This window comes from Carcharodon carcharias, chromosome 19 (genome assembly GCF_017639515.1).
Source record: "Carcharodon carcharias isolate sCarCar2 chromosome 19, sCarCar2.pri, whole genome shotgun sequence".
NCBI lineage: Eukaryota > Metazoa > Chordata > Chondrichthyes > Lamniformes > Lamnidae > Carcharodon > Carcharodon carcharias.
Genome location: NC_054485.1, coordinates 104,307,668 through 104,331,583, shown reverse-complemented (window position 1 = coordinate 104,331,583; position 23,916 = coordinate 104,307,668). Strand labels below are relative to the sequence as shown.

Below are 23,916 nucleotides of genomic sequence, written 5' to 3'. Positions count from 1 at the left end.
CGTTTCCTAATTTCCCTCCTGAAAGGTCTGGCTCTAATTTTGAGAGTCCTTATTGCTGGACTCCCCAGCCAGCAGAGGGTCTTCTCATATCTAACCCACCTAATCCCCTTAATGTCTTGTAAGCTTCAATCAAGTCATCCTGTAACTGTCTGAATTCCTGGTTTGTGCAATCTCTCCTCACAATAAGCCTTGGATTCTAAGGATCAGTCTGGTAAATCTACACTTCACTCTCTCCAAGGCCATTATGTCCTTCTGAAGGTGTGGAACCCAGAACAGAACACAATAATGCAGGTGTGGTCGAACAAGGGCTTTGTATAGGTGTCGCATATTTCTACTCTGTGTTCTAGTCCTCTAGATATGAAGGTCAGCGTTCTATTAGCCTTTTATCACAGATTAAATGTTCACAGGGCACATGTGGTGTGGAGAGCACTGTATTTGGATTATAGAGGAACTGCCTGAAAGACCACTTCACTGGAAAGCATTACAAAGACATGTGCCCTAATTAGAAAGGACCTTTTATAGCTATAAAGGAGCAATTAATTAGAGTATTTACCAGTACAGCTCGACTACACTGAAATCAAACACAGTTAAAAAGCCCTGTATTTGATGTTGAAGCTCTGATGAGAGTATGAATTTTAATTTAACTGAGATTCAGTGCATGTGTTTGGGTTCCTGTTTGATTTAGAGCATTAGTAAGAACATTGCTGGATCAGCACTGCACTGTACTGCATTTCTTTCTGTCGCTATATAACTGAGTATTTACCAGTTTCCATAGGAGGTGTGGGGAGCAAATTCATATTCCAGTTTGCACATTGTTCATTTGTGTCGACAAGTGGCAAAAAGTAAACAGTGCATAACAGCAGCAACAACTGACATTAAAACAACTTATATCATGTTTTAACATGGTGCAACATTGTAAGGTGCTTTGCAGGAGTGTCAAACACTGAGCCACGCATGGAGATATTATGACAAATGACCAAAGGCTTAGTCAAAGAGCATCTTAAATGGAGAAGAGACTGGAGAGATTTAGGCAAGATACTTCAGAGTTTAGGGCTGAGGCAGCTGAAGGCACGGCCACCATTGGCAGCTATTGATAGGAGGAGAGCAGATAGCTCAGAGGGTTTTGAGGCTGGAGTAGGTTCCATAAGTAGGAAAGACCGAGGCCAGAGAGGAATTTGAAAACAAGCGTGAGAATTTTAAAATCGAGGCCTTGCTGGACACGGAGCCAAGGTACGTCAGCGAGGAAGGATGATGGGTGAATGGGGTTTTGTCACCATTGCTTCTTTTGCCAATCACCCTAAATTAGTGTCCTCTGGTTTTCAACCCTTCTGCCAACATGAACGGTTTTTCCCAATCTACTCTGTCCAGATCCCTCATGATTTTGAACACATCTATCAAATGTCCTCTTAATTCTCTCTTCTCCCAGGAGAACAGGCCCAGTTTCTCCAATCTATCTACATAACTGAAGTGCCTCATCCCTGGAACCATTTTTGAGAGTCTGTTCTGCACCCTCTCTAATATCGTCACATCCTTCCTAAAGCGAGGTTCCTAGAACTTGCCATAACACTCCAGTTGAGGCAGAACCAGTGTTTTATACAGGTTTAACACTACTTGTTTGCTTTTCTACTTTATGTCCTGGTTACAAAGCCCAGGGTCCTGCATGCTTTACAAATAAGGAGAAACTGTTTCCAATGGCAGGAGGGTCAATGACCAGATGGGATGGATTTAAGGAAATTGGCAAAACAGCTGGAGGGGAGAGATGGGGATTTTTTTCTTTTATTAGTGAGTTGTGATGAACTGGAATACACTGGCTGAAAAGGGCGGTGGAAGCAGATTCAATCATAGCTTTCAAGTGGAAAGAAAAGGTCTATAAAAGAAAGCTCTTTGAATAAGAAAGAGCATGAACCTGGAATGGTTTGCTTCAATGGCAGGCTCTGTGGCTGAGACACGGGCAGGCTGGTCTGCACCGACTGAAGAATGATGGTCTTTGCTGGACTGGTGGCCGGGGCAGTGGGTCGCGTCGTCACGGCAACAGGCTTAGGCTGGATGCTCGGCTTGCTGCACAAGATGCTGCTGGCCTTCATATTTGTGGTAGCTTGAACTGGAGTGCGGGAAAAACAAAAGTGAAATTGCGGAAAACATTCATCCGACCTGCTGCTGCTGCCTGATCTCAGCATCATGAATCAGGCAGTGAAGATCAATACAATATTCTCCAGCTACAGCACAACTATAAAACACGACGTCACTTTTGGTAATACTCAAAACACCTCACTGGTTTATATTTTAGCACTATGAAAACATGAACGGTTATTGCACGATTCATAAATCTCAACTGCCAATCCAGAACAAAGCAAACTTTCAAAGTAGAATGTAAGGACTGGGCGATGCAATGGGTGACAGACACTGGCCTGTCACCTCTGGGACCTGGGCTCGAATCGAGTGAGAGAAAGATTCTTCTGTCTGACAGTCACAGGTGAAGTCTGTTTGGTCTGTCTCAATCACAGTTTGGCTGACCGCATAAATATGACTCCTAGTTCAACACCAACTGGAACATCATCCCACAGCTTTTGGAGCTGTTCTCCTGAAGCAGGGTTGAGATATTGTTGAGGGACAACAGAAGAAGCCTTATGCTGTTTCAGTGCTGTTTTATCTGCTCTTATAGTATTTATAGACTCAGGCGCCTACAGCACAGAGGGAAGCCATTCAGCCCATTGTGTCCGTGCCGGTCAACAAAGATCTGACTACACTAATCCCATTTTCCAGCACTTGGCCCATAGCCCTGGAGGCTATGGCAATGCAAATGAATCTCTAACTGCTCAAATGTTACGAATTTATGATCCAATCACTCTTTCAGGCAGTGAATTCCAAACTCCAAACACCCTCTGGGTGAAAATATTTCTCCTCAACTCACTTCTTAGCCTTCTACCTCTTACCTTAAATCTATGCCCACTGGTTACTGACCTCTCTACTAATGGAAAAAGTGCCTTCCTATCCACCCTATCTATGCCCCTCATAATCTTATACATCTCTATCATGTCCCCTCTTAACCTTCGTTGCTCTAGGGAAAACAACCTCAGCCTATCCAATCTTTCCGCATAGCTCAGACCCTCCAGCCCAGGCAGCATCCTGGTAAATCTCCTCTTCACCCTCTCCACTACAATCATGTCCTTCCTTTGATGTGGTGACCAGAACTGCATGCAGTACTCCAGTTGTGGCCTAACCAACATTTTACAGTTCCAACATAACCTCCCTGCTCTTATATTCTGTGCCTTGGCTAATAAAGGCAAGTATCCCATATGCCTTCTTAACTACCTTATCTACCTGCCCTGCTACCTTCAGGGATCTATGGATATGCACACCAAGGTCCTTCTGATCTTCAGTACTTACCAGGGTCCTACTATTCATAATGTAATCCCTTGCCTTATTAGCCCTCCCCAAGTGCATTACCTCACACTTTTCCAGGTTGAATTCCATTTGCTACTGTTCTGCCCACCTGGCCAGTCCATTGATATCCTCCTGCAGTTTATGGCTATCCCCCTCACTATTTACCACCCTACTAATTTTCGTATCATCTGCGAATTTCTTGATCATACCCCCTATATTTAAGTCCAAGTCATTTGTGTATGCCACAGACAGCAAGGGCCCCAGCATCAAGTCCTGTAGAACCCCACTGGAAACAGATTTCCAGTCACAGAAACATCCCTCTACCATCACCCTCTGCTTCCTGCCTCTCAGCCAATTTTGGATCCAACCTGCCACTTTGCCTTGAATCCCTTGGGCTCTTACTTTCTTGACCAGTCTGCCATGAGGGACCTTATCAAAAGCCTTGCTAAAGTCCATGTAGACCACATCAAATGCATTACCCTCATCAACACTCCTGGTTACCTCCTCAAAAAATTCCATCAAATTTGTCAAACGCGACCTTCCCTTAACAAATCTATGCTGACTATCCTTGATTATCTGAACCTCTCCAAGTGGAAATACATTCTGTCCTTCAGAATTCTTTCTAACAACTTCCCTACCACCAAGGTTAGATTGACTGGCCTGTAATTTCCTGGTCTATTCCTTCCTCCCTTTTTTAATAATGGGACAACGTTAGCAGTCCTCCAGTCCTCTGGCACCTCATCTGTGGCCAGAGAGGATTTGAAAATTACTGCCAGGGCCCCTGATATCTCTTCCCTTGCCTTGCTCAACAGTTTGAGATACATCTCATCCGGGCCTGTGGATTTATCCACTTTGAAGGCCACTAAACCCGCTAGTACCTCCTCTCTCTCTATGTTAATTTCCTCCAATATTTCACAGTCCTTCACCCTGTCTATATCTGCGTCATCCTTTTCCATTGTGAAGACCAACGCAAAGTATTCATTGAGGACTGTACCCACGTCTTCCAGGTCCACACACGGTGGTCCCTAATTGGCCCAATTCGAGTTATTCTCTTGCTCTTTATATATTTAAAACACCCCTTTGGGTTTTCCTTTATTCTACCCACTAATGCTTTCTTATGCACTCTCTTAGCTTTCCTAATTTCCTTTTTAAGTTCCCCTCAGCACTTTTTATACTCCTCTAAGGACTCTGCCGTATTGAGCCCTCAGTATCTGCCATAAGCTTCTCTTTTTTTCTTAATCCTAAACTTTAAGTCCCTTGACATCCAGGATTCCCTGGATTTGGTGGCCTCCACTTTGTCTTTACAGGAACATATTTGCCCTGTCCTCTCGCTATTTCCTCCTTGAATGCCTCCCACTCCTCTGACAGTTTTATCTGCAAGTAGCTGCTCCCAGTCCACTTGGGGCCAAGTTGCATCTCAACTTAGTAAAATTAGCCTTTCCCCAGTTTAGAACTTTTATTCCCGGCCCAACCTTAACCTTTTCCATAACTATCTGAGTTATGGCAAAGATCTCCAAAATGCTCCCCTACTGATAAGCCTTCCACTTGCCCAAGCTCATTTCTGAATATTAGGTCAATAACTGCCCTTCCCTTGTTGGGCTATGTACTGACTATAAAAGTTCTCCTGGATGCAACTTAAGAATTTTGCTCCATCCCTACCTTGCACACTAAAACTATCCCAGTTAATATTTGGTAGTTAAAATCCCCCATTATTACTGCTTTATTATTCTTACACTTCTCTGAAATTTGATTACATATTTGACCCTCTATCTCTCCTTGACAGTTTGGGGGCCTAGAGTACACACCCAACAGCGTGTTTGCCCCTTGTGTTTTTTACTTCAACCCATGAGGCTTCATTTGATGATCCTTCCAAGATATCATTCCTCCTCACTGCTATAATTGATTCCTTGATCAATGTTGCAACAGCCCCTCATCTTCCATCCCCCTCTCTATCTTGTCTGAATACACTATTAACCAGAAATGTTGAGCTGCCAATTCTGTCCTTCTTTTAGCCAAGTCTCAGTCATAGCTATGATATCATACTCCCACGTGCCTGTGCCCTCAGCTCGTCTGTCTTAGTCCTCAGGCTCCTTGCATTAAAATATATTCCATTTAGCCTTACTAAACTCACTTCCTTCTTATCTAGCCTGTGTTTCTTCTGCCTTCCAGACTCACTTACTAGCGTTTTAACATCTAATTCCATCTCAGATTCTCTCCCCTCTGAACTACTTTTCAGGATCCCATCTCCCTGTCAATTTTGTTTAAACCCGCCCCAACAGCAATGGCAAACCTCCCCTTGAGGATGTTGGTCCCATTCCTGTTCAGATGTAACCCGTCCAACTTGTACAGGTCCCAACTCTCCCAGAAACGGCCCCAACGCCCCAGGAATCTAAAGCCCTCCTTCCTGCACCATCTTTCCAGCCATGCATTCATCTGTTCTATCCTTTTGTTCCTATACTCACTACTGCGTGGCACCGGGAGTAATTTCGAGGTTACTACCTTTGAAGTTATGCTTTTCAATTTCCAACCTAACTCCCTAAAGTCCACTTGCAGGGCCTCATTTCTCTTTCTTCTTATGTCATTGGTCCTAACATGGACCATGGCCTCTGGCTGTTCACCCTCCCCCTTCAGAATGTCCTTCAGCTGTTCCGTAACATCCTTGACCCTGGCACCCAGGAGGCAACATACCATCCTGGAGTCGTGTCTACGGCCACAGAAGCGCCTGTCTACTCTCCTCACTAACTAATCCCCTACGACTATTGCCCTTCTACACTTCTTCCTCCCCACCAAGCCGCTGGACCACCCAATGGCCTTTGTTCTGGTTGGCCTCCACAGAGGAACTGTCACTGTCTTGCAAGGCCAAAAAACGGTTTGCGAGCGAGATGCACTCAGGGGATTCCCTCACTACTTGGTCCCCTTCTGTCTAGCAGTCACCCATTCCCTCTATGCTTGCATTTCCTTAAGCTGCGGGGTGACCACGTCCTGAAACGTGCTATCCACTAACCTCTCAGCCTTGTGAATGTACTGTAGTGCCCCAGCTGCTGCTCAAGTTCCCAAACCAGGGGCTCGAGTTGCTTCAGTTGGAGGCACCTCCTGCACACATGGTCATCCAGGCCACCAGGAGCAGCTAGGATTTCCCACATGGTGCAGGATGTGCAAATCACAGGACTGAGCTCCCCAGATATATCTTAACTAAATAGAATATGAATCCTTGCTTTTATTTTACCCTTACTTCTACTTGTGTAGTTTAGATGCTAGAGCCTCTAGATAGACTAGATCCTCTAGGTGCTGCTGACTGCCTGTCCCAGGGTCCTCCTCTCGCACTCTCCTCTAGGTGCTGCTAACTGCCTGTTCCAGGGTCCTCCTCTTACACTTTCCTTTTTACAGCTCAGAAACCGGCCATTTGGCTTAACTGGTCCATGCCAGTGTTTATGATCGAAATAAGCCTTGTCCCCATCTTTCTTCATCAACATATCGTTCTATTCTTTTCTCCTTCATCTGACTATCTAGTTTCCTCTTAAATGCATCTATGCTATTCACCTCAATTACTCTCAGTGGTAGCAAGTTCCACGTTCTCAACTGCTCTCTGGGGAAGAGGTTTCTCCTGAATTACCTATTGGATTTATTAGTGATTATCTTATAATTATGGTCCCTGGTTCTGGTCACCCCCACAAGTGGAAACATCTTCTTTGTGTCTATGCTGCCAAATCCTTTCAGAATTTTAAGAGATTTCAGATCACTCCGCGCCCCCTCACTCCTGTTTTCTAGAGGGGAAATTGCTTTCCTGATAGGTGTAGCCTCTCAGTTCCGATGTCAATCTAGTAAATCATTTTTGCACCCACGTCAGTACCTTTGCATGCATTTCTAGAATATGGAGACCAGAACTGTTCATAGGACTCCAAGTGTGATCTAACTGTGGCTCCAGACAAGTGATAACAAATTCCATTCCTTAGCACTAACATTGATTCTGCCATTATAAATTTAAGTGGTTTAACACTTTCACCTCTGCTAGGGTGACCATTTAGAGTCTGGCAGGCAAATTAGTGGCAGCCTCACCAAGCCCTGTGTAGCATACGGGGCGCGCCTAACCTGGAGATTGCAACTGTTGGACTGGTATTCAAAGCATTTTCTTTTGAAGAATTGGGCTGAGCTTCGCTATCAAAGCTTTATTATAGAAACAAAACAGTCAAATCTGCTCTTTAAAAGAATATCATTTACTTGCTGGTCCTTGTTTCACTGGCGAGGTCGCATTTTCCTTTTTGACCACATTGAGCTGGACATCATTCAGTGGTGGGTTGAGAACATCCCCAAACGCGCATGGTGGTGTCGGAGGATCCTCGGTTTTCACAACTGGTAGAGTTGGCTCCGTGTTTAGGGTCTGATGAGGCTTCATGTTGGAAGAGAATAGGTAAGCAAGAGTGACTTCATGTGACTTGTAAAATTTTACAAAAACGATTTGCTTGCTATTATTTTCCCAACCTTCCACCTGCACCGCACCCCACCCCACCCCCCCCACCCACCACCACCACCACCCCCACATGGGTGATATAAAGTTGGGCACCTTGACCCCCTGGCCTCTCCCAAAGGCATGGCTCATAAACGTGAGATTTTCAAGCCAGTGTATAGAGATGCTGCTATCTCCAGTCACAATATAGGCAATTAAATAATTTCCCCCATTAATCACACCTGGAAATCACACTACTGTAAGTGATTTTACTCAATTAATTTGTATCATGTATCCATTATCCATGGTCTGTATTTTGCTGGAGAGACAATCAATTTGCATTATGGTTTGTCCTTCAATCACTGAATTTTACTAGCAAAATCAACTAACTTTTATCGAGAGACTTTACTGTAGTTTTGGTTACAAGCTTGGTTTGCTGCAGGTCATTGAGACTCATTTTTAACTACACTCTATTTGCTGTAGTGCACTGTTTATATAGACTGTTTGCTATGAGTCCTGCCATAAATCCTGTCTCCAGTTCACTGACTGACACAGTGGTGTCAACAGACTCTCTGGATTTTCAATCCTAATCTAGATGCCCAATGTGTGTCTAAAAAGCTGCACCTGTCATTTGGCCAGAGGACTGCCAAGCAGCATGAACAGGTCTTTCTCTCTCTCTCTCTCTCCTCAGCCTAAATGTTCGGATGTTTGCACCATTTCCGTTTGCTCTCTGTAGATGGAGAATGAGAGAAAGACAAGGAATGGCTCAAAGGCAGGGTTACCTCAGTGTTATAGCAGCAGTGAAAGCCCTACACAGGCTAAGTGGTTAAGACAGAAGGCTTCCTCTACCACTATGAATGCTGGGTAAAGGCGCCTCTGTGCTCCACTTCCAAGAGGTGGACCAGCAATTGGCAGCAGTCTGTGCATGAACCTCAAGTGATCTCAAGTGAGCCTCCTGATGATCAAGGAGAACTTCTGGAATTATTTGGCCCATCACACCTGTGCCAGCTCTTTGGATAACTCTTTGGAAGAGTTATCCAATTCATTCCACTCTTCTCTTTCCCCATAGCCCTGCAATTTTTTTCTTCAAGCATATATCCAATTCCCCTTATTCAGAAAGGAAGGCTCAAGTCACAGACGTTCTCCAATTGACTGCACATCTGGGATGGTTTTCCTTTGATCTGAAGAAAGAACGGCTGTTTATCAACAGAGGTGCCAAGGGAAGCTCAAGCTGAGCTTTTGCAGGGTGCTGTTCACACAAAGAGGCTCCAGAAACAAAGGAAAATGGCTGGAGAGTAGTTTCAACCAATACTTATTCAATATAGTTTTCCATGATCTCAACTGCATGAGATATAACCATCAATTTAAGATGGTGGTCAACTAGGCAGGTTACAAACCAAGAACATAATTTGCTTACCAGTGGTAAAAGGGGAATGTCACAAGAGGAGGCAAGTGAAGAATCTGAACAGCGAGAAGATGCCGGTGAAAGCGGTTCCAATTTCACTTGCAGGTCTGTGGCAGAAGGTGCAGCTCAGCTTTAGTAAACATTAATAATGGCTTGAGTAATAAAAGCAATAACCCGGTTACAGCAAGATAAATCCATGCGATTTCTGCTGACAAGTCCCCCATCTCAATGTCAGTTCAGATGATGTTGAAAGACAAGAGGTACAGGATCAGTACCATTCCTGTAAGGTGTGGGCAGGCAGGTTAAGATGTGGTTAAGCTGCCTACTCCACACTCTGCAAACACACAACTCCATGTGTGACCGCGCATACAGGCTCCAATTAGCCAGTCCGACTGCCCCCAGACTTTCCGCCAGCTCTAAATGCAAGCTGTTGAAAGCACTATACAAATGCAAATTCATGTTTCTCAAGTTGTCTTTTCATCAACATCAACTGGCATTTATATATGGACTGCATATCCCACATTACACCATTAGATGTTGAGACATAGGGCGTGAATGATTAATTGGAAACAGCACTGCACTATGAATTACATGGGAACCAGTTACACCTCAAAGCAAAGAGTATTTTGGAAAATTAGAAACACAAGTTGCAACTACTTTCGCCACCAGAGCAGGCAAAGCCTTGGGAAGTACAGCACTGTTAAACTGCAAACTAAATAAAGTTACAAGATAACCAACAGCAGCACACCCAGAAATTTGTTCATTTCTGTTTTTATAATTATGGAAGGGCCAGTAGACAGACTGGAAAAAGTGGCCAGGCACTCATATTTTTAAAAAGGTGCCAGTTTTAGTTCTGTGATATTTTCATAAAGTGAATATTTCTGATAGAAAGGAGGACAGGGGAGCTTGTATAAGAACATAAGAAATAGGAGCAGGTGTAGACCATTCGGCCCCTCAAGCCTGCTCTGCCATTCAGTAAGATCATGGCTGATCTGACAGCAGCCTCAGCCTCACTCTCCTGCCTGCCCCCTTTAACCCTTAATCCCCTTGTGCACCAGCCATGGCTCAGTTGGTAACAGACACAACTCTGAATCACAAAGGTCGGGTTCAAGGCCCACTCCAGAGTTTGAGCACAAAAATCAAGATTAACTCCAATGCAGTACTGAGGGAGCCCTGCACTGTTGGAGTTGATGTCTTTCAGATGTTAAACCATGTTTTCAGCTGCTTGCTTGGGTGAATGTAAAAGATCCCATGGTACGGTTTGGGAAATGACCAGGGGAGTTATCCTATGTTCTTGTCAATATTTATCCCTTAATCAATATCACAAACAACAGATGGTCAGGCATTATCAAATTGCTGCTTGTGATGGTTTGCTGAGTGCAAATTAGCTGCCATGTTTCCTACATTACATCGGTGACTCAAAGATATGAGATATCCGTTGGTTGTGAAAGGTTGGTTGTGACTTATAAATGTAAGTCTTTTACTTTTCTTACTCAACCTTGAATACATTATGTATTTTATACAAGAATATCCAACATCCACAGAACTTTTCGTAGCTCTTCACAGTTCATGGACACCAAATTCTTTCTGCAGAGCTCTCTTATGTGAGTGGATGGGACAGCTGATTTGCATGGTGTCACGACCAGCAAATGGTCGTCCAGGTAATCTGTTTCAGGTGGTGCTGATGGAAGGAAGAACATTGCCTAAGATACCAGGAGCTGCATCGCTTGCTCTTCAGTGCTGTGACGCAAAGGTCAGCCATCACACCTCAGCAGTCTCTCGGAGTGCCAGCCCAGAAACCTGGAGAGGATCTTGAACCCAGAACCTTCTGATAGAGGTGAGGGTGATCAGCCAAACAGAGCTGTCCCATTAGTCCTGCTATACCACTAAAAATTTTCCCTTTTTAAGTATATAATCCAATTCAAGTACAAGAGCAGGGATGTCTTGCTGCAATTATACAGGGCCTTGGTGAGACCACACCCGAAATAGGGCGCGCAGTTTTTGTCTCCTTATCTGAGGAAGGATGTTCTTGCTATATAGGGAGTGCAGCGAAGGTTTACCAGATTGATTCCTGGGATGGCGGGACTGACATATGAGGAGAGATTGAGTCGATTAGGATTATATTCACTGGAATTCAGAAGAATGAGAGGGAATTTCAGAAACCTATAAAATTCTAACAGGACTAGACAGAATAGATGCAGGAAAGATGTTCCCAATAGTGGGGGAGTCCAGAACTAGGGGTCACAGTCTGAGGATATAGGATAGACAATTTAGGACTGAGATGAGGAGAAATTTCTTCACCCAGAGAGTGGTGAGCCTGTGGAATTTGCTACCACAGAAAATAGTTGAGGCCAAAACATTGTATGTTTTCAAGAAGGAGTTAGATATAGCTCTTGGGGAGAAAGGGATCCAAGGATATGGGGAGATAGCGGGAGTAGGCTATTGATGATCAGCCATGATCATGATGAATGGCAGAGCAGGCTCGAAGGGCCAAATGGCCTACTCCTGTTCCTAGTTTCTATGGTTCACATTTTATACAGGAAAGTGGCGATTCCAATCCCTGAGTCACAAGTTTAACTACAAGTCATTACCTGAATAGAGGCCTCCATTGATCTGATTCCAAGGTAAGTCTGATGTTCCAATGTCCATATTCAAATCCAAATCCAACTCCGTGCCAAACTGAAAAATAGACGTTAAAAAGGACGGTCAACTCCACAACAATCAAGAAATTGCATTCCATTATAGAAGATGAATTTATAGATTGACCTTCATGTCCTCTGAACCCTCCAATAGGTGCTTTAGAAAAATGGTAGCCATTTTTACACAGCAAGATCCCACAAGATCTTATATATCCGCCCGACTTGGTTTAATGTCACGACCAAAGATAGCACAATTGAGGGAGGCCATTTGGCCCATCAACCTCATTGAAACCTACAATTCTCCCATCACAAAATCTGACTTTCTGTGGAAGAACCAGAATTAACCAGTCACTGCATGAAGAACCGCTTCCTGACATTTTTCCTGTACTTTCCCAGTTTGAATTGTGCCTGCTGAACCGGCTTAGCTGAAAAATACCATTCACCATTAAATTCAACAATCCCACTTAATAACTTATTTATAAGGAAGGAGGCTGAGGAGTGGGGTGGGGTTCCTGTTAGAGATTGTAAATTGTAAGGGTTTGATAAGGTGGGAATAGAGATATTTCATATGGCTGGGGAAGCATGGTTCGATGTGGAGGTTAACAATCCAGTCAATAGTTTCAGCTGACAGTGTGAATGGTTGCGAGGCCACCAGCAATGAATCTCTCAGGGTAGGAGTTCAGCAATGGTCTGACTTGGATGGCCACAGTCACAAATTGAGTTGTTCCTCATGTTCCACTTATGGAGCAAGAGGCCATGTCCTCCCATGCCTGTCCTCAAGCGGTTGAGGGTTGCTCAGATTTTCCGTGGAAGGTTGAAAGCTGGGACTTCACCACTCGGGTCAGTTACTAGGTCACGGTTGGTGTTGTTTGCAGTCAGTCAGGAGGTGTGCCATCGACAGGTGGGGCTGTCATCAGTTTGCACAGTATGGAGTGTGTTCCAGTAGGGGTTATAGGATTCCAGACGAGTGCACGGGTTTTGTTGCCTATAGCAGAGCTTCAATAGCACTGCGGGGGCGGGGGTGGTTTGCAGACAGCAACCTTCACATGGTCTTCCTGTGAAAGTCAGCTTTCCCACATGAAACCTGCGTACTAATGCTGTCAAGAAGGTGACCAAACCTCGGTCATCGGGTCCAAGCAGTAAAAACCCACCGAACATAGGGAAGATATTTTCTCTTATGGTGGAGACTAAAACGAGGGCCACATTCTTTCTCCATTTCCAGTTTCTCTGCAGCATCCTTAAGTTTAGACATTGCCCTCGGATATGCCTCCAAAAGGTCCCACGAGTGTTTGTACCCAGCACTGTCAACACGGAATGCAAACACACTGCTACAGGGCTATAGAACAGAAAAGATGCAGCATTCCTGCACTCTAATGTTAATACCTCAGTGACATTATCAAAGCAGCGAAAGAGATCAGTGGAATCATCCAACTCCTCCATCGTTTCACAGTCATACAGGCAGGCATCTGCAAAAGAAAGTAAAGATTTTTACTATTAACTCAATCGAATCTGCATCCCGTGCACAACACACCTTATAGTTGAGTCCAACTTCTCCTTGCAAACTGCTCCAATTTTATGTTCCAGTTTGCCTTTTTTCCACCTCAGCCATCCCTTTGCTGCACAAAGCAGCAGAAATATGACCACTCGGCCCAGCATGTCTGTACCAGCTAACTGAAAGATCTATCCAATAATTTCCACGGCAAGTATTTCCCATTCAAATATTGATCCAATGCCTTTTGAAATTTGCTACCAAATCTGTTCACTCCTTTCAGGCAATGGAGTCCAGGTCATAGCTCACTGTGTAAACTTAATTCTCATTTTCTTTCTCTGGCTCTTTTGCCAATTATCTTAAAGCTCTGCCATTTGGTCACTGCCCCTCCTGCCAATGGAAACAGTTTCTCCTTATTTAGTTGCATCAAAACACATCATGAAAAACGCATTCAGATACTACCCACTGGAATTTTCTACTAAAAGCCCTCTTACCAAGATAACCCTCCCCTACCTTAAAGTCTCCTCTGAACTAAAATCTTCAATTGTCCCCCAATTCATCTTCCAACTTCCCTATCCTGGGAGGTAATGATCCACTTCCAATGTTACATACAAGTTAAAGGGAGATCAGCAGGAACGTTTTTCGCCTCGAGATTCAAAGTGTACAATGTTCCGAAGATACCAAGCACTGAAATGAGTCTATGCTTATGGGCTGCACATGCTGAACTCACTCACAATGCCGATCCAGTTCCCTAAGCTGTCACCTCAAGCCATGATTACAAAGCTTGCTCACGTGGAGCGAGAGAAGTGGCGAGCTTTTCTGAGGTTTGTCAAATACTGGGCATTTGGTAAACAAAATGTGTCACCAACTTTGTGGCCAGGCTGTGCTAGAGGCCAAAACTCCCTCCAGACACAAAGTGTGTGATGAGATTGTGGGTCGATTATGAAGTTCTGATGCTCTGTGTGGGTCACATTTACCCGCTCCACGAAAAGGACTTTGCCATATAGCTGCAGGGTCATTTAATTTTTGCTGTAGAGGGAATCGCTGCAGGGTAGACCAGAATACACATACTGGACCTAGCTTCGACTGGTCAGTAACTTACTCCAGTCAGTATGGGGCAGTAGTGATTTATGTGCTATCATACACCTTTAGGCTCCTACAATGGATATGGTTCGCTGGTTTTCTAGCGATTACATTTGCTCCAGCCCAAGTATTTGTACAGGATAAGTATAGAATAGGAACAGGGGGGAGCCATTCAGCCCCTTGTGCCTGTCCCATATTCAATGAGATCTTGGCTGATCTATGACCTAACCCCATATAACTGCCTTTGTCTCATATACCTTAATACGTTAAATCCGAGGCTGATAGAATTTTGTTAGCCAAAGTTAACAGTTGACCCAGCACCAATCGCAATTTGTGGAAGAGAATTCCAAACTTCTACCAGCTTTGTGTGTGTAGAAATGTTTCCTAATTTCACTCCTGAAAGGTCTGGCCCTAATTTTCAGAGCATTTCCAAACTAGGAAGTGCTGCTATAGTATGGTGGACGAGGGTGGGGAGGGGGGTTGGGGGGAGGAGGAGATGCAGGTGGCAGGGAAGGAGGAGAAAGAGATAAAACATTTTAAGTCCATAATGACCCAGCAAACTTTGAAAGGGATAATTGGTCTACTGCAATTCCTTTTAAGAACAAAATGATGGTGTCAGAGAGAGCATGAATTGCAGCTAAAATGCAGCAGTGTGTTAGAGATAGGTGGACATGGAGGACGGCCTACTATTAGGGTGTCCTTGAACTGGGATTGAGAGAGAAGGGTGTCAGGGCTGCTTTTGCAGAGAAAATGGAGAGACAGTTGATAGTAACAGTTGAAGAATGAGGAATACAGCTGGAAGGCTGGATGGAACAAGGAGGAGTGATGACCTGTTAAGGAGTAGGAAGTGTGGCGTGTACGAGTCACCAACCACCTCCTCTTTAGAAGAGGGAGAGAGGGAGAAAGAGGGAGTGTGCAAAAGGCATCGACAGATATTCCCAAGCTCAAGTCACACACTCCATCCCAACTTGGAATTATATTGCCATTCCTCCATCATCGCTGGGTCAAAATTTTGGAACTCCCTTCCAAACAGCATGGTGGGTACATCTAAACATGGACTGCAGTGGTTTAAGGCAGCAGCTCATCACCACATTCACAAAGGCAATTGGGGATGGGCAATAAATTGCCACATGCTGGATGGATAGAAATGTGCCACATTCTCATAGCCTTGTTGCCATTTATTGTTGGTAACAATTTTAACAAGCCACGATGGAACAGCAGATTGAGAATCAATAAAAACTCAGCAACATCTTTAATTCGCTTTCTTGTTCCAGCATAAAAGGAACAAGTGGGTCTTTGATTAGTTTTCCAGGCTTTGCATACAAGCACCTTAGGATAAGGCAGGTAGCAGAACATTTACAATACAAAGCGATGACCCACTGTTCATTTATCTTTTGCAGGCAAGTAATTCATTCCAATCACTCCTTGGCAAAAAACCTACCAAACACGCATTTGTTATCATTAGGAATGGATGCATTTGCCGAGACAGTGCAGGCACTCAAAAATATGAAGGAAGAATGGTTGATTTGGTCCTGCCAGCTAACAGAACAAAAAAAACAAACAAGCAGCCAGAATAGGCATCTATAGCTCCCACATATTCTATTCTGCCTGCTTAGTGCCACCTAAAGAGAAAGTTTGGTCATACACTTAATGTTGGTGCTCTTGACTCTGTGGAGCACGGCTAATTTCTATAACCAGGAACTACACACCTCAATAATTCAGAAAGCACCAAATCACATGTCAGCATTCCTCTGCCAAGTACTTGTCATCTTCAGAGATCACACTACCAAAATAACCTGATATTCATTTGCCCTGTTGATTAGATCAAGCTTGTATTATTTTGGATATGAATATGATGACTGATGATCTAAACTGAGGTATTTGAAATAATTAAAGGACTAGAAACTATCTCCTATAGTGGGAAGGGGTTCCAGGACAAGAGGATATAACCTAAAAATTAGGCCATTCAGGGGCGATGGTGGAATGTATCTCTTTGCACAAAAGGTAGTAAAAATTTGCACGTCTCCCTCAAAAAGCAGTCAAGACTGTGGGGTGGGGGCTGGGGGTCAATTTAACATTTCAAAACGGAATTAGAGTTTTTGTTACGCATCAAGGGTTAGGGAACCAAGCTGGATAGAAGTACAAATCAGCTGTGATCTAATTAAGTGGTGTCACAGCTCAAGGGGGTGAACAGCCTACTCCTGTCCCTGAGTTCCTAATGCTCCCGCTGCCTTTAAACAACAAAGCTACTCACAGTTAGGGACCAATTCCAGTAACGACAGTGAAGGAGGACATGGGCCAGCAGCCAGTTCAAAACCTGCACTAAACAGCACCTTACTCAGCACTCAGTGGAGTCCCTCCATCCCCTGGAACAAGACCTGGCACAGGTAGATTTAGCAAGAAACAGGGTTCACCTGCACTGAATGGGTATACTTTCACAGAAAAGAAAGACACACTCCACAATTGGATAACTAACTTTCAAAGAGGGGGCTGGTGTTGCAGAGCGGTGAGTTAATAGGCTAAACAGCTAAGAGTCACCACGCCCGATTGCCTATGTACTCTCTAATTTAGTTTTGCAGTGCATGGCCGATTCATGCACGGGCATGGACTCTTTTAACCATTCCTACACTTCTAGCATGCACAATAATTTAGAGGAGCTGACTTGTGTGCAGCCCACACAGGGTTGCTGTGAGGTCACTTAACTTAGAGCCAGTCATCGTAACCCCATCTCACTTCTTCACAATGTCACTCATTTTGAGTACAGTAATGCAGTGGTTCTGTAACTGCACTAGTAATCTAGAAACCTGAATCAAATATCCATGAAATGCCGGTTCAAATTCCCCAAGCGCCCACTTTGCAAAGGCAGTTTGAGAATTGCCTGCCCACCATTTACAAGGCACAAATCAGAAGTGTCATGAAATTTGCCTGAATTGCATAGATATAAGCATGACATCAGTACAAGGGATCAGGTACACTTCTGTCACTCACATCTGATTTGCATGCATTGAGAGGGTTAGAGGTGGGGTCCAAGATACTCAAACACAGGCTCAACCCACGGTACCATCCATACAAAGTGTATGGATGGTCAACACTTTGCATTAAGTCACCTGATTCCGAATAAATGAATAAAACATTTGTTCATAGTTATATTCATTTGCTTAACAAAACTGGGTTATACTAAAATATAATCCTTTCTGGATGGTGTTCTCCAGCTGGTTGTGATGCCCGGGTGTTACACAGCTCTTACATAGCAGGTGGCAACACCAAACTCGAACTGTAGATGTAATCATGTTGGGAGGCAGAAGGCCCACTTCTCTGTTTAAACTGGATTTAGTTGGTGTTGTCACTACTTGAGAAAATGTCAGCAACAACTTGCATTTATATTGTGCATTTAACGTAGTAACGCATCCAAATGTGATTCACAGAGATGATCAACCAAAAATTTGACACTGAGCTATATAAGGAGATTGGGATGGGTCACTAAAAGCTTGGTCACAGAGGTAGGTATTAAGAAGTGTCTTAGGAGGAGGAGAAAGAGGTAGAGAGGATTCCAGAACAAAGCGTCCACCTCACCATTTGTTCTTTAAGTGATCCCCTTAAATTTTAACCAAAATTTAGGGAAACAACAGGAGGATACACGAAGCAGAAGAAGAGAGGAGACAGCAGAAAGTGGGGAGTAACCCTGGCTAGCTGCATGTGTACAATATACACCAGAGGTGATGGTGAAAGGACAGCAAGAAGAACTTCAACGCCCTTCAACTCTCAGCACAGCTGGAGAACAAACAGGACAGGTCTCAACACTTTGCAAGTAGCAGCCATCTTAAATTTCCACAGCCTCAGATAAGTGCATTGGAAACAGAAATCATCAGAATGCCCTGGGTTCAAGCAGCGAGGCTTAAATTTTACTGTAACATCAAAAGGTGGAAGCAGATTAAATAGCAACAGTCAAAAGGAATCCAGATAAATTCACAAAGGTAAAAAAAAGGAACAGCTACATGGGAAAGTGGGACTAACTAGAAAGCTCTGACAAAAATCCAGCACAGGTACGATGGGCTGAATGGCCTCCTTCCATTCTTTATCATTCTACAGTTCTAATCTATGATCAGCCGCTAATTACATGTGTGTGTTAGCAATGCTCTCTAAATAAATTGCAGTTTTGCAAGGCAAAGACTCAACCTCACTGAATGAGTTATCTTAGAATCCATTCATAAGTGAATCATTCTTACAGCAGCAGCTGGAGACGATCTTATCAGGACGGTTGACTAACAACCAATTATTCAGAACAACCTATATGTATATAGAACCTTAAATGTAGCAAGGCATTGCATGCTATTTTACAGGAGCGATTATCAACAAAATTTGATAAACTGAGCAACATAAGGAGACATTAGGGTAGATCACCAAAAGCTTGGTCAAGGGGGTAAGTTTTAAGGACTGCCTTGAACCAGGAAAGAGAGGTTTGTTGTGGCGAGTGGGGGGGTGTGGGAGGGAGACCCAGAGCTCAGGCTGATGACAGCGCAGCCACTGATGGCAGGGCAATAAAAAATTGGTCAAGCCCAAGAGGTCAGAATTAGAGCAGTACAGATATCTTGGAGGCTTGACGGGCTGGAAGAGGTTACAGGGACAAGGGGGAGGTGGAGGGATCTGAAAACCTGGGAGGGAATTTTAAAATCAAGCTGTTGAGGGACCAATAGTCAATGTAAGTCAGCAAGCATCGGGGTGTTGGGTGAACAGGTTTTGGTCCGAATTAGGAGACAGCAGGGTTTTGAAGTGTTCAAGCTAATGCAAAGTGGCAGCAGGAGCAAGAGAAGCTAAGCATTAAAGTTAATCACCATTATAGTGACATTCACATTATAGTTTTTGAATGCAGCAGTGAGCTCCTATAGTGGATAAAAGCTGGTAAAACTCGTCTTATAAAGAAATTCCCTAAAAACATTCTTGCCGTATTAATGGCTTTGAACCCAAATTCAACCTTTTAGCCTCATAACAGAAATGTGTTTGCATTTTTAACCTCTTCTCTATTTTGATGCTTTTGGAGTAGCGGGGTGGGGAACAGTTCAGTTCGTGTCTTTGGGCATGCGGTTTCAGGTGGATGCCCTTGAACCAATGAAAGGTCGTCACCCTGAAACTCGGACTTTGTTTCTCATGCTACAGATGCTGCCCGACCTGCTGAGTATTTCCAGCACTTTCTATAATTACAGCAGAATCTGCTCCCCTAATTTATCCTTCGTTAACCAGTGGTTTGGACATTCAGGTATAGGGGGTTAAAAACTTGGAATCATTTAGCAGCAGGATTCAAATGATGAACTGTATGTTCTTCTGCTCTGGATGAGCAATAGGAGACTTGATCAGCACCAAGCTTGTTCTCCTTTGTAGTTTAAGTGTGCTCAGCACATTAATTGACACTATTTTAGGCCAGTTTTAACAGAAAGTTTATTTTTATAGACTTCCTGATCTTTTTCTTTACACTGCAAGATCTAGAATGCACTAATTGAAAAAAATTCAAAGGGGAAGTAGAAAGATATTGTACTTGAAAGGGAAAAACCTTGCAGGCCTATGGGAACAGGGCAGGGGAGTGGAACAAGAGCCAGCACAGGTACAGCAGGTCAAATGGCCTCCTTCTGCTCTGTATCAAAAATTTTACAATTCATTCATGGGATGTGGGCAGTGCTGGCTAGACCAGCATTTATTGCCCATGCCTAGTTGGCCTCAAGAAGATGGCGGTGAGCTGCCTTCTTGAAATACTGCAGTCCATGTGGTGTAAGTGCTGTTAGGGAGGGAGTTCCAGGTCATGAAGATATGCGACGTGACATGGAGGAGGACTTGCAGGTGGATGTATTCCCATACGTCTGCTGTGCTTGTCCTTCTAGGTGGTAGAGGTCATGGGTTTGGAAGGTGCTGGCAATCTTTATATATAACCTTTAACATAATGAAACATCCGAAGACACTTCACAGCATTATGAACAAAGCATGACCCAAGCTGCATTAGGAGATATTGGATCAAATGACCAAAAGCTTAGTCAAAGGGGTAGGTTTAAGATGCGTCTTAAAGAATGAAAGCAGGGTAGAGATGCAGCGAGGCATAGGGAGGGAGTTTCAAAGCTTGGGGACTAGGCATAGCCACTAATTGAGCAATTATAATTTGGAATACACAAGAGGCCATAATTAAAGGAGAACGGATATCTCAGAAGAGGTTATAGAGATAGACAGAGGTATGGCCATGGAGGAATTTGAAAACAGGGTGAGAATTTTAAAATCAAGACATTGGTTGACTGGGAGCCAATATAGGTCAGTGAGCACAGAGGTGATAGGGATCAAGTGTGATAGAACAGAATAAAAGCAAAATACTGCAGATGCTGGAAATCTAGAACAAAAACAAAAATACCTGGAAAAACTCAGCAGGTTTGACAGCATCTGCTGAGAGGGATACAGTTGATGTTTCGAGTCCATATGACTCTTCATCAGAACTAAGACATATAGAAATGAGATGAAATATAAGCTGGTGGTGGCGGGCTGGGAGGGGTGTGTGATGGGACAGGTGGAGCTTGATAGGGGGCCAGTGATAGGTGGAGGCCAAGAAGAGACTACCAAAGATGTCGCAGACAAAAGGACAAAGGGTGTTGACGGTGGTGATATTATCTAAAGAATGTGCTAATGGGAACATTAAGGGTAGAAAGCAGGACGAGCAAGTGGGATATGGCCGTAGTGGAGGTGGGGTGGGGGGAAGGGATCGAAATGGGCTTTAAGGTGGAGATGAAACAATAGATCGAAATAAATTTTAAAATAAGAGGGAAAAGATAAACATATTTGTAAAAAAAATTATAAATTATTGGAAAAAGAGGGATCGGAAGGGGGGTGGGAATGGAGGAGAAAGTTCATGATCTGAAATTGTTGAACTCAATATTAAGTCTGGAAGGCTGTAGAATAGAATCTTGGATTCTCTCCCTGCTGCCCAGATCAAGCATAGGTAACTGCTGTAAAAATCTATAAACTCCCTCTTGGATTTGTCAATTATCTTAAATCTGTCTCATCTGATTACCAACTCATGTCAGTGGAAACAAATTCTCTATCAAAAACAAATATTTTGACCACCTCAATTAAGAACACAAAAACAAAGAGTAGCAGAAGGCCATAAGGCCCTTTGAGCCAGCCAATAAGATAGCTAACTATCTCAATTCCACTTTCCCACACTATTCTCATAGCCCCTCAATTCTCATAAGAGTCCAAATTAAAACTGAGTATATTCAAGAACGTGGTCAATGACTGAGCATTCACAGCCTCAAGTAAAGAAATTTCTCCTCATCTTAGTTCTAAATAGTTAACCTTTACTCTGACAGACTTCTAGGCTCTCAAGAACCTAAGAATTTTATACATCTTAATAAGATCACCCTTTATTCACCTAAACACCAATAGGCCCATTCGACACAATCTCTCCTCAATGGATGGCCCTCCCATGCCAGGAGTCAATCGCATTGATCTCCATTATTTTTATTCTCATTAGTCTCATTAGTCATTGTGAAGGATAAACATAACATAAGTTTATCCTTCCTTGCGTAAAGAGACTAAAACTGTACACAGTGCTCCAGGTATGACCTCACTAAAATCCTGTATAATTCCAGCAAGACTTCCTTACTCTTTATACTCCAAGTCCTTTGCAATAAAGGTTGACAGATTACTTGTTTACCAACATGACCTACATAGCAGCTTGCATTTGTAGAGAACTCGCAAATCCTGCTGCAGCTCTACATTTACCAGCCTCTCTCCTCCTAAAAGATTCTGACTTTCCATTCTTCCTACCAAAGTGGACAATTTCACATAGCCCCTTATTCTATTCCATCTGCTACCTTTCTGCCTATTCATTTAACCTATCCATACCCCTTTGCAGCCTTCCCACCTAGCTTTTTAACATCAGCAAATTTGGATTGTTACACTCAGTCCCCTCATTCAAGTCATTGATATAGTTTGTTAACAGTGAAGGCCCAAACACTGATGCGTGTGCGACTTCACTAGTTATAGCCTGCCAACCCAAAAATGACCCCTTAATCCTACTCTCTGTTTTCTTACTACCAGTCAATACTCATTCTGTACCAATATATTACCCCAATCGCATGAGTCCTAACCTCGTGACGATCATTCCATAATCTTCTGTGCTCAGGGAAAAATCCCAGCTTCTCTCAGCCTCTCCACATAACTCGTGACAAAGTAGCAGCTCTCCAACGAGTTTACAGAGCTAACTGGCTCAGTCACTGATGCTTTGCCAAACAGACAAAAACAGGGCACCTGTTTCCTCACACAGTCTTTCCGAGTGCAGCCATCTGCAAAAGGGGCAAACCCCACCCCAGATAAAGGGGGCCAACTGTGAAAGCTGTATATATACTGAGCGTTAGAAGTCATGGAGTTAAAAACTGAGGAGGAAGAGAAACTAAAAACACAACACAAAAATGAAATTGAGGCAGCGACGCATGACCCACTTCACAAAGCTTACTTCTGTTCCATCAACAGACTATTAAATTTTTAGAGCATACAAAACTTCAGAACTCTTTATAGCTTGATTCTGATTTGATAAGCTCAGATGGTTCCTTTCCAGTTTAACTGTCAAAATGCTGGCAAGGTCACATGGACTTACTTCCTCGATCCCTCAATATACAGGCAATGTTGCATCAGAACTATTAACTCTGCAAGGGTGATATCCTCACATACAGGCTACAGGCATGGGATGAACATTGGCCATGAGCGACAACAAAACAAACCCATAAACAGAATCACACAAAAACAAAAGCGTGTTTATATACAGCGGGATGTCCTGCTGTGGTGAAAGGTGAAGTGCTTCACAGCCAATGATGCACCCTTGAAGCACTGTCGTTGTTGTCATGTGAGAAATGCTGCTGGCAGAATAAGGGGTTTGACCATTTAGAGCCAAGCTGAGGGGGAACTTCTCCACCTAAGGGGCCTGCAAATCTTTCAAGATTCTCCACCTCAGAGCAGTGAGTGCTCGACGTTGAGTAAATTAAAGACCGAGACCGATAAGGTTTTTTGGACACTGTGTGCATGAGGGATTATGGGGATAGAAGAGGGAAAGTGGAATAAAGGTGGAAGATCATTGAATAACACAGAGGGTAAGGGGCCACATGGCCTACTTCTGTTCTCTGTGTCCTTGCCAAGGGCTGGTGAGTGCAGAAGCAAAGAATCCCAGTCAGAGTCCCCTGGCACCAGGAAAGCGTATTGATAACAGTGGTTTTGAAATGACTGGATGGTACACTTGCTTCTCCCAATGCTACTGGTTCTGAAACCTGTCCCCCCTCGCAATCTAAATAGGGTAGGACTTCAAAAAGCTGGAAGCCAAAGAGTAGCCCAATCATATTTATATACAAAGATTTATAAAATAAAGACAGCACCAGCTGAAATTAAAAACACATTACATCCTCTGTCAGTGAGATGCAGGTTTACAAGTCACCAGTGCATTTGAAATTGG

At 43.6% G+C, this 23,916-nt stretch overlaps 1 protein-coding gene across 3 annotated transcripts in view; it reads right to left on the bottom strand.

Annotated features, from left to right (window-relative positions):
• The window catches only part of atf6b (activating transcription factor 6 beta), a 109,050-nt gene that overhangs the window by 44,867 nt on the left and 40,267 nt on the right, over positions 1 to 23,916 (bottom strand). For 2 of the 3 annotated variants that reach the window (XM_041212240.1, XM_041212241.1), the window contains exons 2-6: positions 13,256 to 13,338; positions 11,825 to 11,912; positions 9,246 to 9,340; positions 7,603 to 7,771; positions 1,907 to 2,101 (exon numbers count right to left, since the gene is read on the bottom strand). In XM_041212240.1, coding sequence (XP_041068174.1) covers positions 1,907 to 2,101; positions 7,603 to 7,771; positions 9,246 to 9,340; positions 11,825 to 11,912; positions 13,256 to 13,338 — 630 coding nt within the window. The remainder of the gene's footprint in view (positions 1 to 1,906; positions 2,102 to 7,602; positions 7,772 to 9,245; positions 9,341 to 11,824; positions 11,913 to 13,255; positions 13,339 to 23,916) is intronic. The other variant, XM_041212242.1, reaches the window with a different exon arrangement.